This window comes from Diabrotica virgifera, chromosome 9 (genome assembly GCF_917563875.1).
Source record: "Diabrotica virgifera virgifera chromosome 9, PGI_DIABVI_V3a".
NCBI lineage: Eukaryota > Metazoa > Arthropoda > Insecta > Coleoptera > Chrysomelidae > Diabrotica > Diabrotica virgifera.
This window is the reverse complement of record NC_065451.1, coordinates 14,446,513-14,467,108: the sequence shown is the minus strand read 5'-3', so window position 1 is coordinate 14,467,108 and position 20,596 is coordinate 14,446,513. Positions and strand designations below refer to the sequence as shown.

The 20,596-nt window shown below is 32.8% G+C and overlaps 2 protein-coding genes across 3 annotated transcripts in view; one reads left to right on the top strand and one right to left on the bottom strand.

The window, feature by feature from the left end:
* The window catches only part of LOC114330675 (uncharacterized), a 140,314-nt gene that overhangs the window by 114,817 nt on the left and 4,901 nt on the right, over window positions 1-20,596 (bottom strand). Inside the window, exon 1 of one of the 2 annotated variants that reach the window (XM_050661678.1) lies at window positions 10,066-10,129. The exons of the other annotated variant lie outside the window; for it this stretch is intronic. Within the exon in view, the coding sequence (XP_050517635.1) occupies window positions 10,066-10,102 (37 nt within the window). The 5' untranslated portion in view covers window positions 10,103-10,129. Of the gene's footprint in view, window positions 1-10,065; window positions 10,130-20,596 lie in introns of those variants that run through there. 2 annotated transcript variants of the gene reach the window in all.
* On the top strand, window positions 12,090-15,428 carry LOC126892195 (uncharacterized). Its single transcript, XM_050661677.1, has 2 exons — window positions 12,090-12,331; window positions 12,680-15,428. Exon 2 carries the CDS (start codon window positions 12,686-12,688, stop codon window positions 15,356-15,358), a length of 2,673 nt encoding a protein of 890 aa, XP_050517634.1. The 5' UTR covers window positions 12,090-12,331; window positions 12,680-12,685; the 3' UTR covers window positions 15,359-15,428.

Below are 20,596 nucleotides of genomic sequence, written 5' to 3'. Positions count from 1 at the left end.
GCGTGCCAAATATAAAATAAATATACATTGTGGTTAAAAAGTTATGAACCAAATAAGAAAATGGCAAAATAGATAAAACACCCAGTATCTTTGTAATTAGTGAAGTAAGACCCATTAAGTATGGTATTTTTGAGACCGTCTAAGTGTCCTCTTTCTACAGTTAACGTATGTTACTTTCCCAATGAAACACCCTGTATACAGGGTGTCCCAGACTAATTTACCCACGCTATATTATCTCTTAAACGAATATTGATTTTCTAATGGGAAAAAAGGTGATATATTCTACTTGTAATACACTTTAATATGGCGTACAAAAAAATCATCCCCTAAATAATCATCCCTTAGTTACAACCCCTAACTTTAATTTTTTTAATAGCACCCTGTATATTTTTTTACAGTTTTGGATGTGGTCTTTTATCGTCTGTTCAACACATTTTTTTAAAATAAAATCAGTTCGTAAATAACCTAGAAACTACCAGTTTATTTTTGTTAAATTTTGTGTACCAGACTAATTTTTCCAGGCTATATTTCTTAAACGATTAGAGATTTTCGAATGGCACAAAAACTGATCTATTCCATTTGTAATACACTTTCATATGGCGTAGAAAAAATTCATCCCCTAAATATTCATCCCTAACTTACAGGGTGCTATTAAAAAAAAATAAAGTTAGGGGTTGTAACTAAGGGATGAATATTTAGGGGATATTTCTTTCTACGCCATATTAAAGTGTATTACAAATGTAATAGATCAGTTTTTGTCCCATTCGAAAATCTCTATTCGTTTATGAAATATAGCCTTGAAAAATTAGTCTGGGACACATAATTAACAAAACTAAACTGATATTTTCTTGGTTATTTACGAACCGATTTTATTTTCAAAAAATGTGTTGAATATACGATAGAAAACCACATCCAAAACTATAAAAAAATATATGGGGTGCTATTAAAAAAATTAAAGTTAGGGGTTGTAACTAAGGGATGATTATTTAGGGGATGATTTTTTTGTACGCCATATTAAAGTGTATTACAAGTAGAATATATCAGCTTTTGTCCCATTCGAAAAGCTCTATTCGTTTAAGAGATATAGCGTGGGTAAATTAGTCTGGGACACCCTGTATAGGCCATTATCTTGTCTATGGATCTTGTTCCTACATGCATATATCTTCGCTGACTACAATTTGTCATCATCTGGTTTTTAGATATATTTATTTTCAACCCACCTTCTAGCGAGGAAAGGTAGAGCTGATTTAAAAGTTCTTTGGCCTCATCTATTCTATCAGCTATTAGTAGATACAATATCTGTCATCTGAAAATCTCAAATGGCTAAGTTTTTCTCCGTTTATGATTATATTAATTAGAAGTCATTTATTATATTATTAGACTATATTAGAATAATACACTACTAATTTTCGATTTTCAACAACAAAAGCAAGGTTAAGTATTAAAATTTTATCAGTTCAAGGAAAATATTCAAAAATGAATATTTTATTAACGATACCATACCATACCATTCTATTATATCAGGGGTCACCAATTAGTTTCCCTGGGGGGTCCATTTCGAAAACCTATGACACTTCCGGGGTCCGGCTTTAATGCTGCCTGTCGGGCGAAACTTTTGGGCAGAAATTGTTTAACAATTTTGTTTTAACAAATTCAAAACATCAACTTTTGCTTATGGAACAATCATTCCACTCTGCTACTCTGCCACTTATTTGGAAAGAAGCACGGGTGAAACCAATCTTTAAGAAAGGAGATAAACTCGACCCCAAAAATTATAGGCCTGTTAGTCTCACTCCCGTTATATCCAAAGTTATGGAATCAATTATTGTGGATAATTTACACATATTTTTGAACCAGCATCAAATAATCCCGAACGAACAACTTGGCTTTACCAGTGGAAGATCGGTTGTTACCAATTTGTTATGTTGCCTAAATGACTGGACTGCCGAAGTAGATATGGGACAGGATATTGATATTATCTACTTAGATTTTAGCAAGGCTTTCGATAAAGTTCCAAGGTAAAGGCTTTTGAAAAAATTAAACAGGATTGGAATTCGCGGGCAACTGTTAAACTGGATTTCAGCCTTCTTAAGTGAAAGAAAATTTTCAGTAAGAATACAGTCTTCAAGTAACCCCCTATATGACGTGATAAGTGGAGTCCCCCAAGGATCTGTTTTAGGGCCACTACTGTTTAATATATTTACATCGGAGCTAAAATGCATCATTTCATCAAAGTTTTCGGTTTATGCGGATGACACAAAGCTGTACAACAATCCTAAAATAAACTCTCAGTGTTTGCAAAAAGACTTGGACAGCATTTCTCGATGGTGTACTGACTGGTTGCTACCGCTTAATATAGAAAAATGTGTCGTTCTTCATCTCGGCAAGAATTACCCTCGGTTAAATTATTTTATTAACGGCACCGTTTTAAAAAAGACCGATTGTCACTCTGATCTCGGCGTGTTAATAGACTCACAATTGTCCTGGACTCCTCAAACGTTGCAACAGTGTAATAAAGCCAATCGCATGGTATACCTTATTGGTAAAGTTTTTTCGTCCTGTGACAGTCGAACCTTAGCAAAATTGTATAAAACTTATGTGAGACCTATATTAGAATTTGCTAATTCAGTGTGGTGCCCGGTTCTTCAGCGTGATGTAAATATGCTGGAAAATGTACAGCGACGAGTAACACGGATCCCGTATTCATTGGTGCGTCCCTCATATGAAGATCGTTTAAGGATCATGGATTTAGTTCCATTATCCGCCCGCAGACTTAGAGGCAACTTAATTACAACATTCAATTCATTTCATTACGAAACTTCTTCACTCAGAAATTTCTTTACAATAAATACAGATGAGCGGTTAAAAGGCCATCCCAGAAAGCTAAGAAGAGAACTCTGCAGAACCAACATCAGGTTAAACTTTTTTCCACCTACCTCTACCGAAAGTATACTTTTCCGGACCTGATTGTAGGGAGCAAAGTTGTACTTTTCCTCCCTAGGGAGGAAAATATTTTTCCTCCCTAGGGAGGAAAAGTAAAAGTGACGTCATGGTATTTCATTCATGAAATATAACTTATTGACGCCCTGTACAATATCTATTTTTTATTACGTAAGTATCTATACATTTTAACGTTTATTTAAAAACACTCTGTATTTTGCAGAATGGTAAAAAACAGTAAATTTTTATTCTGATTTAACAATGTTTACATTAATAATTTGACTTATATTTGACAGTTGACAGTTATATTGTACCTACTTGTTTGTTTTAGTTCTAATAAATTTTGTTGGTTAGTTACATAAATAAATTAAGTAAAAATGCAAAAAATGACTTGTTATTTGAGGAAGGTGGAAAAACCATATGTATAACATGGGAGTAAAGTGCCTTTTCCTCCCTTGAATGATTACTGCCCTCCGCTACGCGTCGGGCAGTAAACTTCATTCTCGGGAGGAAAACTAGCACTTTCCTCCCTTGTTATACAAATAGCTATTATCAAATAGGGTTGTTTATGCTTGGAATTCATTACCGGCTTATGTCGCTATGGCTCCTAGTACAAATAGTTTTAAGAATAGACTCGATAATAATTGATTGTATTTTTAATTTAATTATATGTAAGTCAGCATAAGTGTAAAACAGCTAAGTACCAAAATTTGTTTAGCTTTTAGAGTATAATAGGATTCTAATCCTCTATTCTTATTGAATGTTAATAATAATAATAATAATAATAAACTTTTTTGCCCCCGAAAATATGTTTTTAGCATTTTTGGGTCATCTTAAACAAAAAAGATCTTCGTCGTTTAAAAGATCAAAAAAGATCTTCGAAAGGTCGTTTTATCGAAACTTGAGTTTTCAGGCATCGAAAATACATATTTTCGCATTTTTCAGATTTTAAATCGCTTATAACTTGAAAACTATCAACTTTTCAGAAATATGACAAGAGACCTTTTTTGTTTAGAATCAACCAAGAAACCTAAAATGCATTTTTCGGGCCAAAAGGTAATTTTGAATTTGTTTAAAAAAATTATTTCGCCCGGCACCCTTCTGATTTGTTTAAAGGGGACATTTTTGAACAGGAATCCGCAAAGAAATCGAGTCAGAAACATTTTTCATACGAAAGTGGCCTCACACATGGATGGACTAATATGGAAAGGAAAACTAATAATATCTCACGTTTTTTTGGTCACTGTAGACTTAAAGCTTTCCTGGTACAGTAAATAAAATATAAATTCATGGTGTATTATTGTGTTGATGTTATTATCAGTATATTGTAACATACCAGTATTGTAAATTGTTACTGAGAATATTTTAAAAGTTAGGAGTTTATATTTTGAATGCTAATGAAGTTTTTAGACATCTTCAGTTTTGTAGAAAGACAACTGAGGAATTTAAAATAAATAATTATAGTAAAAATGGTAATTAACATGTTATCCTTTCTACATTATTTTCAATGTTTGTTGCTAACTTATTCAATCTGAAAATTATTTTAATTAAATGCACAGCTGAAAAGTACTCCCACTTAACATGAAGTAGGTAGAAAATGATATAAAAAGAAAAACGCACATGACAATTTTATATTACAGTTTACTTAAATTCAAAATTAATGATCATAGTAAGTATAACAATAAGGGAAAAACTCTTTACAAAATTAAGGGGAAAGGCGCAAAATGTTGCCTGTAAAAATGTTCAATGTGTTTTAAATGTATTCATTTTTTTTTTCGAATCCTGAGAAAACTATTAAGTATTTTTTAAAAATTTAAACGCAGAATGAAAGATTACTTTATTACCGAGGGCCGAAAGTCCCCGAAAACTTATATAATGTTTATTTTAGTAAGTTACAGCGGTGAAAATAAAAGAGAAAATTTAGTGTGATTTTTAATTGCAAATATTTCATTCAAAGGAAACTTTTTACTTATTGTAAGGGACTTTCGGTCCTAGGTAATAACGTAATCTTTCATTCTGCGTTTAAATTAAACAATAGGTACTTATTAGTTTTCTCAAGGATTCGAAAAAAATGAATACATTTAAAACACATTGAAAATTTTGACAGGCGACATTTTGCGCATTTCCTCTTAAATTATCACAGAGAAAAATGACATTTTTGTTATGTATAACCTGTCTGAAGTTTGGAGTGAGTTTAGTGCAACTGATTCTCATTAGGGAGTTGAGATATTTATCTGTAAGCTGAGATCTGTACCAATTTTTAATAAAGTTTATTCTTGATAAAGCGGCTTCGCACACATAAGTTGAGCCAAACATAGTAGGTACACAATTTCATGGCCAAACATTTTCAAAATTGCCAAACACAAGGTATATTCTGAATTTCATGGCGGTCCGCACAAAACTAGCCCACGGTCCGGATGCGGACCGCGGTCCGCCAATTGGTGTATTATATGACCATACTTTCTATAGAAACAGACCCAGTATGAATATATTGTTTATCTCTTAGCCCTAAAGCCGGTTTAGTATTCTCCCGGAATGCTTTTAGCCTAATGGAACAATCTACTAGTAAAGCATATCTGAGAGGATTGTTATGCTGTCAATTAGGAATCACCATAACTCTCTTTGCCTTTATTCCTAGGCGGGGTCGGCTTCCCTAATTGAATTTCTCCATAAGTTTCTCTCTTGGATTTTACCAATATCGATCTCCAAGTGCCTCCTCTAGGTCTTCTGGAGGGAGACGTTTCTTCATATTAGGTGATTAACGTCTCTACATTGAACATGAGCAAACCATTTAACCCTACGCTCTCTCATTTTGGCATTAATTTGTTAACCTCAATGTGCGCATTTTTAATTTTTTGCTTTTTTTTTCACTCACCCTTATTCATACAAGCATTTTCATTTCCTTCACATGAATTCGTTATTCGTCTTTTTTTGACTGCCGAATATTCACATTGAGTTCCGTACATCATAACTGGTATTATGGCTGTTTTATAGAATTTTTTCACTAGACACTACACCATGTCGACAACGTTTGCCAAACTTGTAAGGAAACTAATGCTGCCACGAAACATACATGAAGAAATTTAGGAATTTCTTAATTTTAGTCCAAATTTAATAATCTCGTTAATCGTTGGTAAACACGACTTTAGATATCATTTTGGTTTATTTCCTAAGACTTTTAAGCCATGGGGTTCTTCTTTTGCCTTGTTTCCATTTATCCTTGACTATTTCTTGTATTATTAGTTTAATAATGTTGTATTTTTATTGTTTTGTAATTCAATGTTTTGTATTTTGTTTTGTATGTTGATTTCTGAACCGGAAATCGACACGTCAGAATAAACTAATTTTAAAATAAAATTGTGGTTTACTTCCAATAAAAATAGTAAATTTGATGTGGTGGTAAAAACCACAAGAAAATATGTAGCTTCAGAACAATATTAACGGTAAGAATATTAAAAATCATTAATACATACAGAGTTAATTCTAAGTTATCTTGAAATCTAATGGACGGAGCATATTAGCCCAGAAGTATTGAGAAGAGGACATATTGAAAAACAACTTTTGAATATTTCAAAATAAAGAGAATCATATCATATCTGGTCTGCAAATTTAAAGGTTCATGGTAGAAGTAGAAATGATCTGAAAGAAACAACATCCGTGATTGCACAATATCTTAGGAGAGTATGTAAATTTCAACACCTTCGAAGTATTTCTCCAGGCTGATAATCAGGGCGGAGGTAAATTCCTCACCAACCATTAAAAGCATATAATCCGACAGGTATTTTCCTCACCAAATTTAAGGGTTCCTATTAATCCGGCAGGTATTTTCCTTACCAACTCACTCAGGTAATAAAATAAAAATATATATTTAATTTAAGAATGTCTATTATGAAAGCATCCGAAATCCGAATACAAGACATTAATTTCCTTACATTATAATAATAGTTTATAATGTAGATAATATGCAAGACATATAAATTATTATTTAATATTTACTATATTAAGACAGACACTTTACAAAATCCATTCTAGTCATTTGATTAGACTGATATCTCATTAATACATTTTCTACATTTTTCAATTTCAGTTTAACTTGTTTATTCTTTGATAGGTTTTGCAATATGCAAACTTTAAATTTTAACATACGTATCTACCTGAAATTCTTTAATTTTTTCAAAGAAAATATATATGGATGGATGCGTATTACAAAACGATAAATTAAAATGCGAATGAAAAGATTCGCAAGCATTCAGCATTCTCAATACGAATAACAGAAGAATTTGCCTCTGTCCAGAAATATAGGGAAAATATGGAATTTTCGTCTAAACTTTCTAAACGGACTTTCGCTTCAACTAAATAATCAACATAGCTATCTTAAATTTCATTTTCTAGTTTGAATGGCATTAAATCAAACACAAAACAATCTGATACGTCTTCTGGTTTTATATGTAAGGCCAAAAGTATGTTTGAGCCACTTGCCTCCTTCAGAATGATTTTTTATTCTGATATTAAATCAAGAGACCAAGACATTTCTATACTAAGCTTGGTGTAAGTGAAATTTACAACCATGTATTTCAGTGTTCGGACACATTTCAATGATTGCATTATGTATAGCCTTTTCAAAATCTTCAAAAATTTTACTAGCATTAAACTCAATTTTGAGAGCTTTAAAAATTTCTGATTTTAAACTTCGGATGACCAAGCGGGGGAAATTTTACCCCAGCGTATGCTTTTCTTTAATAAATTCAAAAGTATTTTAAATTTTTAACTCATTATTTTTTTATTTGACTTTAATATCATTCTAGATATCCTCATATTTTGAAATAAAAAAAATCTCTACATTTTACGAATAAAAAATATATTATGAAGTTGATGTTAATAAAATACCGTCCATTATGTGTAATTCCAAGTAGTTTTACGGTAATGATGTCGACTTTGCAAAGTATCAAGACACTTACTCAACATACACACTACACATGACACTAATACTCATGTTGTGACTGGCTGAATGACATAAAGTCCATGCCATAAAAAAAATAACAAAAAAAATAAAAAAAAAAACTAAATTTTTTTGTTAATTGTCACTTTTGACATTTTTGACCTGGGGTCATTTCCCCCCCCCCCCTTGGTCATCCGTGTAACAAAAAAAGGTTGGTCATCGGAAGGTTAACAAATAAAAAATATTGTTGTAAATTTCTGTTTTTTTGTTTTGCTGTAAACAGTATAATACAGAAATATTAATTAGCCCATGAATAGTGGATAATTGCAAATAATATTTGGTACAGTAAGAAAATGTGCCATCCATATAATAAAATTCAATGTGGCTAAAAGTCTTATATTTGTTTCACAACTAAATACAATTATCCTACTTTTGACAAAGTTTATAAAGGGAAAATTTTCCCTCTTGGTTGGTTTTGAGTACACCTCTTCACAAATAATTCTTGAACCTCATCAACATTGGAAGGAAGTCGACCAGGAATAATTTTTCGTCGATAATTATATATTTTTTCTTATGTAACTGACAACAATCGTAGTAATTGTTTCAGACAACAAATTAGCTGCAAGCGCTTGGCGTATAATTTTTGCTGGTTTTTCAATAATATTCTCTTCAGAAATAATTTTTCGATCTAACTTCTGACATTCTGGTTCATGATTATATTATGTTGTAGGCTACCTCTAGATATTGTAAAAGTTCCACCAATAGTAAAAAATTTCGCACTACAAGTTGTTTTATCCTCCAGAACACTTATTTACATTTTAAAACTTTCCCTTTATAAAAAATAAAATTTTCAAATACCAATACCGCGATCACTTTCTATTAAACATGCCATTTTTGTCAAAATTCCAATTGTGACTAAAAATAAAATACTATAATTAATTAATTAATTATTATAGGTACCTACTGTAATTTAATAGTAGATAAATAATTCAATTGAATGAATTTTAATAAAATCTACCTGAAATAACTAAAATAACCATTTCGGTCTTGGTGAGGAAAATACCTGTGGGATTATGACATACCCTTCTAAACGCAGGCAAAAGATTATTTTGGTGAGGAAATTACACCCGTCGGATAATCATCATCCTCAGCTGTCAACCTTTTGCATTCACTGTTGTACAAGGTCTTCTCCATTCCCGTCCACTGTTTTCTATTCTGTGCTTTCTCTGCATTCAATTTTCTGATATTTTTGAATAAGTAGTCTAGTCGTAAGTCGTCTTGTCTATCTATCTTGTTATTGGTCTACATCGGTGTCTCTTATTTTCTCCAAGTCTATATTCTTTGAGTCTTTTGGTCCACTATTATCATGTAAAGGTGCAGTATGGCCGGCCCATTTCCATTTGGCTTTTTCAATATTTTCTATGACATCTATTGTTTTAGTCCTTTCTCTTACTATCCTCTTTGGTATCATGTCTCTTCTTATTATCCGCAGGGTTGCTATTTCCATTTATCTTTGGGTTACTCTTGATTTACTTGCAGATGACAAGGCTACCTATTTTATGTATTACTTAATCAATGATAAAGAAGATGGACCGTTGACTTTAACATACCGGAAGTATAATACACTAGAAAAGGATACAATTTTAAATATATTTTATTAAAATCTAAATTACTATTTTTTTTACTTCCTTAACATTTAGTGTGTTGTGTTTACTTTTTTTTTATTCATTTGAATACAATTATTTGTTTTAAACATCCAAACAATTATTGTTAGTTGCTAAACAGACTTTTATCGAATATATGACAAAAAATGAGAAAATATTAGCATACGTGTTTATCGTATATTAGCGTCTATTAATTTTAATAAAAAAATCAACTCAGGTCGGTTTCTATTTCTTTTCCGGGGAATCAGTGGTGGATATGACTTCACAAAAACAAAAATAAGGCCTGTAATGTTTCCGATAGAAATAACTGTTTTAACTTTTAATTATTATATTAGGTGTTGTGATTTTCAATTCGGAAGTTTTTTTAATCCTCGTTTTCTGCAAAAAAGCTTTCGTTGGTAAGATTTCCGTTGTTTTGTATTTTAAGGGTTCAAATAACAACATGACCTATACATCTAATCCTAGCGCTTGTCAGTTCCTGCAAACCGATAAGATAACACGACATTAACAAACGACACTCACCCAAACCACAAAGAAAGTGTCTCGTAATCCAAGGCATTGGAAATTAAAAAAAAAATCACTCGGCCACGGCCAAACTGTTTTCCCATATTTAACTGACCCGTCTCGTCCACCAACCCTGATGGTTGAACTAATAACCCGGTCTATATAGACATTTCAAATAACAAAAATTGCCGGAGAGCCAAATTTTGGTGGAGAGCTAGGGTATACCATAACAAATAAAGTTTAAAAAGTCCCGATCGATCCCATGTGTGCGTCAAAAGTTATTCGGGGTCAAAGGTCAAAATTTGAGATTTTTTGGATTTTTTTCGAAAACGGTAAGTTTTATCAAAAAAAAAACCTTAAACCAAAGTTGTAGATCTTAAAATTCTCTACAAAAATAGTCCTTACTATTTTTTTCCTAAGAGTTGCCATTCCTGAGATATCGCGATTCAAAGAGTCACATTATACATGATATGCACACGTTTCCACACCACCTGTGAGGTAGTGTACTCGGCGCGTTTTTTTTTACCGTGGTTTCCCCTGTAGGCCTACTCCACTAACTGTTTTGACAATTTTAGGATAATTTAAGGAAACAATACCGGTCAAGTTCTAGATATTACCTTATTATTGATATTGATTATTGATATTGCTATTGATTATTAGGTTAACTATTGTTTTGATTTCTTTAGATATTTTAATCAGATTCATATTCTTGAAAGTCTACTTCAACAGTCAAGTCTTCTTCGATTTCATCTTCTTCCTCTTCCTCTTGCTGGATGTTCAAAAATTGTTCAAATGTGACTGAGTCATTGGTCTCTTCATTAAAATCACATGAGTCTTCCTCTGTTGTACTAAACTGGACATTTGAGCAAGACTGACCTTGGCAGTTGGTACATATTAGAGAACACAGCAACCCGACCTTTTTACATCCACATTTGGCACTACAACCTTTTTTGCAATTGCAAAAAATAGTGTTACGGAGTTTTCTGGAGCAGGTGGGAGTAAGGTTTTAATGGGTTCCAGAGTATTATCTATTAATTTCCAACCCCAGTCTTCTGGATTCAGTTCATTGCCTAGCCATGTTTGAACTTGATAATATACTCGATACAAATGTTGAAAAGCAGATGCTGATGTTGGAAGAAGACATGATAGTTGTACTTGCTTCTTGTTTCGCATATTTTTTACAAAAGTTAAGTATCGGTATTTATCAAGACAAATAATTTTTTTGGAGCTCCATAAACAGCAAGAAGAAAGCGAATTCCTTCCGTAATTATTGTTTGCGGTGTAGAATCAAGTTCTGTAAAAACTTTACAGCAGTCAGTCAAATCTTTTTTTTCGAATAATTTAAGTACTGACGTTTTGCCCCTTTTGTACATTGCGGACGTAGTGTCGCAGCCGGTTATCGCATGTAAAAATAAAATGTACTTTTGGCATTTGGGATAAGCCAATAAACTATTCGAAGAATATATCTCTGTTCACTGTTGAGCCCTTCCAGGTTTCAGAAAATAAATAACTTTATCTACTGGAGTCCTTGCAGTAATCAGTACCAACAAATCAACATCTTCACCAACTACAATTGTTGTGTTTGTTGCCTTAAATTTTTCAATTGCTGTCTCAATTATAAGGACATCTGCGTCATTTTTAGCTTGTTTCACTTCAATATTCAATATGTAAAAGTTTATTGCAAATAAAGCAAAACTGAGACATTTTTAAAATTATAAAATTGTACAAATAACGGTAACGGTACTAAATGGTAGACGCTTGTAATAAGTACTTATATTCACTTGAACTAAACCTTTAGCACTAAAAGAAACAGATAATATTATGAACCAGACCTACGGACAATACTGTAGCCATTGCCTATAATAGACAATCTGTTCTTTTTTAAACAATGGTATAGCCAAATGTTTTTCAAGGCCACGTGGATAGAGGAAATTCAGTTTGGGAATGATTACCTTTTGAAGAAATATTTTCAGGATAGTATAATATACTATATAAAAGAGACACAAATAGGCATTTATACTTGTCTTAAGGGCCACATATCGATGCTTAAGATGTGATACCGCGTATCTGCAATTTTTGACAAAATGAGATTTATTGCTTATTGCATGTAAAAAATACTCTGTCATATTGTGGTGAAAGCGCTAATTTGACCTATACAGTTTGAATGAGTAACGTGATTAGTAGTGACATCTGGTATAGGTAACCTGAATATCTTTTAATGTGACAGCGCGTATCTGAATTAGTTGACATAGTAACGTGCTGTGGTAACATTGTGTTGATAAAGGTATGTACTTACAAAACCATAATTTATTTATAAAGAAACAAAAAGCATCATAAAATATGTTCAAAGTTGCAGACAGATGTTGTCGAATTGTGGTATTATTTAAAAACCTTTGTTATTTGCATCATAAATCAATAAACTTCGGCGTTAGAACAGGAAAACAGATACGCGATATCACAGTAACCACTTTTTTGATAAATAGGTATACCTTCAGATACCTGAAATCACTAAAGCAATATACGAGTATAATATTTTTTATAAATAGTAAATTATTGTCCAAAGACTTCTGTTTATTTTAAATTTATTTCATTATAATTCGATTAAATATTTTAGATTACTGTTTTGTTCCAGATTAAAATGAGTACCTCTAGAGGTCGTCAAATGGTAACAAATGCAAGAAATGACGTAATAGTTCACGTTTTAAACAATAATATCAAGGACACCATTAAGTGTGCCATAAAAACAAACAATGAAGAAGCCACAGTATTGGAAAATACCGATGCGGATGAGCTGGGACCTACATTATTATCTTTGGAACAAGAGGTTGCCGCAGCCAATCTGCTTTTATTGGGGGAGTCTGCAGTAACAAACGAAACGTTTTCGACAGACATAAACAATGTTACTGATGGATTGCCAAAGGAATCTGATTTTGAAAAAGTGAGTAACTGGCTAAGGAATATTGACAATGAACGTTTAGATTGTGACGCAATATTAGAAACGGTTTCCAATGAAATTTCGACAAATGAGCTCTCCAGGGACAAAACACATCTAGAAGAATTAAGAAATGACGTTGCACTAAACCACGAAGGTATTTTAAATGAAGTGATGTCGAGCTCATCGTCTGTAATTGCTGATCAGATTGATGAATCGTGGTTGCCAGAAAACGAAAATAAGTCAGATTACTCAACTAGTTCGGAAGAAGGCAAACAACAAGAAGGGGAAGATTTAGATTGTGAAGCAATATTAGAAACGGTTTCCAATGAAATTTCGACAAATGAGCTCTCCAGGGACAAAACACATCTAGAAGAATTAAGAAATGACGTTGCACTAAACCACGAAGGTATTTTAAATGAAGTGATGTCGAGCTCATCGTCTGTAATTGCTGATCAGATTGATGAATCGTGGTTGCCAGAAAACGAAAATAAGTCAGATTACTCAACTAGTTCGGAAGAAGGCAAACAACAAGAAGGGGAAGAACCAGTAGCAAGAGCCGATAATGACGGTAACAACGAAAATAAAAAAGCTCGAAAAAAAATAGCAGATATCAACGAATGGCACGATATTAAAAATAAAAGACTAAGACAACACGGAAAAAAATATATTGGCTGGACAAGGATTGGAAAGACAGCGAAAAGAGGAACACCTAGAAATGAAAAACAAATGGGACCAGTCTGCTTATCCTCCGTATGTAAAAAATCCACAGTAAGGCAGTGTCAAGATTTAAATGAAGAGGACCGAAAAGAACTTTTCAACAACTTTTGGAACAATCTCACATGGGACCAGAAAAAAATCTATATCGCTTCTCTGGTTTGCAAAAAAGAAAAAAACAGAAATACAAAGAAAGAGACTGAAGAATCAAGGAGGAAAAATACATTAACCTACACACTTAAAACATTAGATGGCAAGATTTTGACTGTTTGCAAAAAGTTATTTTTGTCAACGTTTGCTCTTACAGAACATTATGTATTTAACTGTTTGACATCAGAAACAAAGCATGGAATGATAGCAGCAACAGAGGTAAATAATGAGAGAAGAAGAGAGAAGAGAAAAATAGCAGAGATCCAAAAAGAAACTCAATGCAATAAGTCCAGTAACAGCGCCAAAGATGTATTGCGTAATTTTTTAGATTCTCTTCCGAAACTCCCTGCTCACTATTGTCGCAAATCTACAAGTAAATTATATATTGAGCCTATTTTTGGAGACAATATGAGCAAAGTATACCAGGAATATTCCAGAATGTGCCGTGAACAAAATAAGGAATTGAAACCAGTTTCAAGATACACTTTTGATTTAATAGTAAAAGAAAAACATATTTCCTTCCACATACCAAAAAAAGATCGTTGTGATACATGCTGCAGTTATGAAACAAATAATCTAGATGAGAATGTCTATAAGAAGCACATTAACAACAAAGAAAAAGCAAGGCAAGAAAAGGAGAACGACAAACAGGCAGGGCATGTAAAACAATGCATTGTCCTAACACAAGATCTTCAGGCAGTAAAAGTATGTCCCATGTTAAATGCATCGGCTTTATACTATAAAACAAAACTTTGCTGTCACAACTTTACCATATTTAATGTTAATACTCATCATGTAAGATGCTACTGGTTTAGAGAAACAGAAGCTGACCTATCCGCCAATACCTTTGCAACTTGTATCACTGATTACTTGTTAGACCTCTGTCCTGTAAATATTCCTATTATTATTTGGAGCGATGGTTGCACCTATCAGAATAGGAATGCTACATTGTCAAATGCGCTTCTATCTTTTAGTGTCGAAAACAATGTTATTACCTACCAAAAGTATCTTGAGCGTGGCCACACACAAATGGAGGCCGATTCCGTTCACGCTCAAATAGAAAAGACAGTAAAATATAAGTCTATTTATCTTCCAAGTGATTATATCAGACTCACAAAGGAGTCGAGGAAACAAACACCATACCAGACAAAAGAGGTCACTTATGACTTTATCAAAAATTTTTCCGAAACTTTAGTATACCCTTCCATTAGACCAGGTCGAAAAGTGAACGATCCAACCGTAACTGATATTAAAGTCATCAAGTATACGCCTGATGGAATCATCCAAGTAAAATTAGATTATTGTGGTGAGTTTATAGATCTACCTACAAGAAAACCTAGAAGTGCAAAAACCAATGTTTCACAACTAGGCCAGTTTAAACCATTACGTAACGCTCCTATCAAAATAACCAACACAAAATATAATCACTTACAGCAACTTAAAAGTGTAATTCCTAAAGACTGCCATGGTTTCTACGACACCTTGCCTCACGAGAGTAAACAGAAGAATTAACAACGTATTTGTTGTTTTATTGATTTTTGTGTTTTCTGCATTTTTTAAATAAATATTTTAAGTCAATAAATTTCTTTCTCCCACACAAATAACAAATTGCAATATTTACATTTGGTAGTGATTACACGTAATCCTCCTCTAACCAACAATTAAACAATAGTGATTCTACGTATCTGCAGCTTTTTGTTAATGAGATTATATTAAAAGAAATGATATACAAAATATTAAAAGAAATTATATATGATGATGAAAAATATATAAAATAGTATTAAAATATTTAATTCTCACACAACAGAACGTTTTTTGCGTCTCCTGTAAAAAGGGGTTTTTGCAGATACGCGGTATCACATCTTAAGCATCGATATGTATATACGTGGCTTATATGTGCATATAATGTATAAAGTAACTTTTAAAATCGCGATATCTCAGGAATGGTAACTCTTAGGAAAAAAATTGTAAGGACAATTTTTCTAGAGAATGTTAAGATCTACAACTTTGGTTTGAGGTTTTTTTTTGATAAAACTTACCGTTTTCGAAAAAAATCCAAAAAACCTCAAATTTTGACCTTTGACCCCGAATAACTTTTGACGCACAGATGGGATCGATGGGGACTTTTTAAACTTTATTTGTTATGGTATACCCTAGCTCTCCACCAAAATTTGGCTCTCCGGCAATTTTTGTTATTTGCCAAGCACTTTGATGTCTAAGTTTATTTATAAGAAGATAAGAGGATTATAAGAATATTGAGAACAAGACTAAATTGCTATACGGAAAGAATCATACAAAAGTACCAGGACGGATGCAGAAAGGACAGATCTACTGTAGACCAAATCTTCTCCTCAAAGGAGATAACAGAAAACTTGTTACGAAGGTAAAATTCCTCTGCAGGTTTTGTTTGAGGATTTTAAACACGCATAATATGATACAGTCGATAGAATCAAAATGTACCGAGCAATGGAATATGTATATTTGGGTATACTAAAAAAATTATCAGACTAGTAAAAATGACACTATAGTTATTTTCCTAACTAGTGCGGAAAGTGATACTTTCCCGCACGCGACTGCCGTTGACGCGAACGACGCGATAGCGGAATTCGGGCAAGCAGTCGAGTGCGGGAAAGACACTTTCCGCATGAGTTAGGAACAATATTTTTTCTACGGCCGTATGTTTGGAAAAAAGTCACAACAAATAGAGTTATATCAATTTTTATTTACTAGTAAATACAACAAAATATTTGTGGAAAAAGAAGAACGTCTATTTATTGTTTTGTAATATTAAATATAAATGAGCAATTCGCAGCATTCTGCAAATTTATAACGGATGCAAGCTGATCCTTGAATTAGCATTGTGTATTCTCCCTCGACCTGTGCTCGCTGTGATCACTCGACGTAGACACACACGTTACACGCATCTCTTTTTTGCTTTTCAGAGTCTTCTAGGTAACCTTCGGCTACAGAAGTTGTTTCCAACCTCCTAGACGTTTTATGTTTGTAATGGTTTATGGTTTCTCCAGAATCGGCTAGGAAGGTTGCTGATGAGCGGCTGTAGCTGTGTCCTGTGTAACGTTCAGGATTGGGTAGATGCAAAAAGGCTGCGATTTCGGAGGGGATTTTTCCAAATGTATTAATTCCTACACATTGCACTGTACATTTTCCTTTCTGAAATGTTATAAACAAACGCCGATGAGTTGTGGTTGAAGGTCGTAAACTGACGTATTCTCTGTATAGCTTCAAAAACATTCCACTGTTTATTTCTTCTGAGACAACAAATGATCTCGCAGAGTTGTTTTTCGAGTCCGTAATTTTGACGATTATTAGATTCCTTTTGTCTTCAATATCGTCGAGAGTGATTTTCGTAAGTTCGGCTCTACCACAGACCATAAGCCCCAGATAAACCAAAAATGGTAACTACTTTTATCATAAGATATATCTCGTTTGATGCGTCTAAAATAAATTTGGCTATATCTTCTTTACTAAAAAATTTTGCTTTTTGTGTTCGAAAAGCAATATTTTGTTTTTTTTTTAAGTTGTTATTTTATAAAACTTACTTATATCAATATTGTGCTTTATTTTCATCAAACTTTTAATCAAGGAATAGCGTGACCAAAGTGTGTTTGATTTAAGCACTTTGCTCAATTCTAAAAAGTATGCCAAAAATTCTTCCTCTTTATAGCTCCTTACTTTCATGGATTCGCACCAGTTCACAAAATGGACAAATTGTTTTTGATACCTCTCTTTGGATTTGGCAGGCAACAAATTTAAATTCGCTTCCGCGGCGGCTATCAAGACAGCTTCCGGGATCTCTTCCTCCGATGAATCCATGTAATTTTTTAAAAATTGCAGCGAAAACACACAAATACATATGTTGTTTGACAAGGTTGTCAAAATCAAACTTTCAATAAAATTGGTTACTATGACGACGATAATGGTTTCAATGACGACGATATTCAAAACCATTGTGATTGTCCACTGATTTGACTTATAAATATTATGTCAAAATAATTCTAACCACTTAGAATGGGAAATAAGCCACAATATTATTAAAAAATGATTTTTTATTAACGTTTCGACGCCCAAATCGGGTGCCGTTGTCAAAAATAGCTTCAGAACAACATTAAAAATAATTCTATTTCAAAGAATTTTCGCCTTAGTTTCATTAAAACATGAACACAATAAGATAAATTTGAAATAAATTAGTAAATAATATCTAAATATTAGTTTATTGCATATATTATAATATATTATAATGCCATATTACAAGGTATTCTACTTTCCCGCACTAGTGCGGGAAAGTGCAACTTTAGGAAACAAAATGCGTGCGGGAAAGTGGCTGTTTAGGCACGGCCGTAGAAAAAATAACTTTACCTCTGAAAATGCTTGTCAAGTTCACATTTTAGATCAATTTACGGTTACAAAAGGCTTGTAACAGAGAGACCATTTATCCATTTGTCTATTTACAGGTTAGTTCATTGAAATGTTACATTTAGTGTGCATTTCTTAGAGGAGTCAATTTTATTTTTTTAATGTGTAGGGGGGTTCAGTAGAAGCTTAAGTTTAAGTTTTTGGGGGGAAAATTAATTTTCACCTACATCCAAACAATAATTTCCCTACTACCTATACAACCATCAATACACATGCTGTGGACAAATAAATTTCTTGATATAATAATATCCCTTTTCAAAATTTAAAACTTCTTCTATAACACCACTTATTTAATTTTATTTCTGTTATTACTACTAATCAGCTCACTTTATCATATTGTAATTTTTTGATCAGGTTAATTTTATTTGATACAGTCAATTTGTAGTTACCTACAGTTAAAATAATTTTATTTTGTAAAACACATTATCTTTTAATTTTAAACAACAATAGATTTAATTAACAGACAATTTCAGATATTAAAAGCTTTAACATATCTTCTTCTGGATCATGACTTTGTTTTTAAAATTCCTAGAAAATCGACTACCTTCTTCCTTAACTGTCAATGTCACATCAAGCATTTCCTTACATAGCTTTGACACTTAGTAGTCATCGTTGACCGAAGATGGTTGATTGGGTCCTCGGGTAGAGTTTCACCATGTTCCCAGAGGTTTAATCCTTTAACATCGGCGTTTAGCCATTTTAAATTTATTTCAACATAATGTAGATTTATTTATAATCACAACCATTGTTTGGTTCTGGGGCTATTTTGCAAGTATTCAAGTAAGTAATCATAACCACATTTTTTAACTCTCACAATTTCAACCATCTTTTTAATTTTAATAGTGGGATTACTTATTTGATTTTAGATCACTGATGATGGACCGATAGGTTTGAAAACGTTCTGATGAACTCATTTTATTGAATCCATTGGGATTCTAAAAATTTTTATTAAATATACCTTTTACATAGAAGTGGTTTTTACTTCATGTTCCAGTTTGTTTAACTATAAGGTATACAGCCAATCCAGGGAACTACCCCTTTTTAATTTTTAAATGTATTTTTTGAAATATTTTTACGTTTGCTATTTTTCTGGTTTGCTTTAAAAACGTATGGGTTTTACAATAAACGTTTATAGTTACTGCAGGTTAATGCATGTGTTTTTTTGTTAAAAAGATTGACAAAGAATAGCAATGAAGGGGCCATGGGCGCCCATATAAAAATTTTCAGGGGGGGGCCAAACGTGAAGATGTTACACAATTTTGTATTCTTTGGATGACAATATATACCTAGTTTAAAGCACCCGAAAGGCTAGGGGGGGGCCACGGCCCCCACCTGCCCATGGGTATGGGCGCCTATGGAAGGGGCCCCCTAAATCTCTAGTGCCCAGGGCCTGAAGTTAGGTTAAACCGGCACTGAGTTTAATAGCCCGAATTAAATCAAAATAAAAATCCACAAGGAAAAAGTTTTCCTGTAGTTGGCTGTATACCATGTGATACAAAAAACAGTAAATCCTGTATAAAAGGTATATTTAAAAAACCCTCAAAAGGGCCACGTCAAATTCACTTAACTAGTTTTCGACTGGTTTACCAATCATCATCAGTGCTTACCTAAAATGAATATAACCTGATAAAAAAGGCAAAGATGTTGAAATTTTGCTAGGGTTAAAAAATATTAGGTTATACTCACGTGCAATGTACATGCTAACCACCAAGATAGTATTATACAAAAATATGTGGGTCAAAGCCCAGTAAAAGTAGTCCGTCAAGGAAACAGGTATAAAATGCTACCGTAAGCCTGGATGTTTAAAATATTAGATAAATTAGATAATTCATCATCATCATTGGCTCGACAGCCCTTTCTGGGTCTTGGCCTGTTCCAGGATTCTTCTCCACTCTGATCTGTTTCGTGCTTTTTTTCTCCAGTTTTTTATTTTTAAGATTTTTATATCATTTTCTATTTGTTCTAAATATCTCAGCTTCGGTCTTCCTCTTGTTCTTTTTCCTACTGGCATCTGTTTGAATATTTTGTTTGGTATTTCGCCTTCTTCCATTCTTTCTACATGTCCCATCCAACGCAGCCGTCCTATTTTAATGAATGTTATGATATCTGGATCCTGGTATATTTCGTATAGTTTAAAGTTGTAAATTAGATAATTAATTAGGGAAATTATATAATATTTTAAACATTCAGGCTTAAGGTAGCATTTTATACCAATATTTCCTTGACGGACTACTTTTACTGGGCTTTGACCCACATATTTTTGTATAATACTATCTTGGTGGTTAGCATGTACATTGCACGTGAGTATAACCTAAT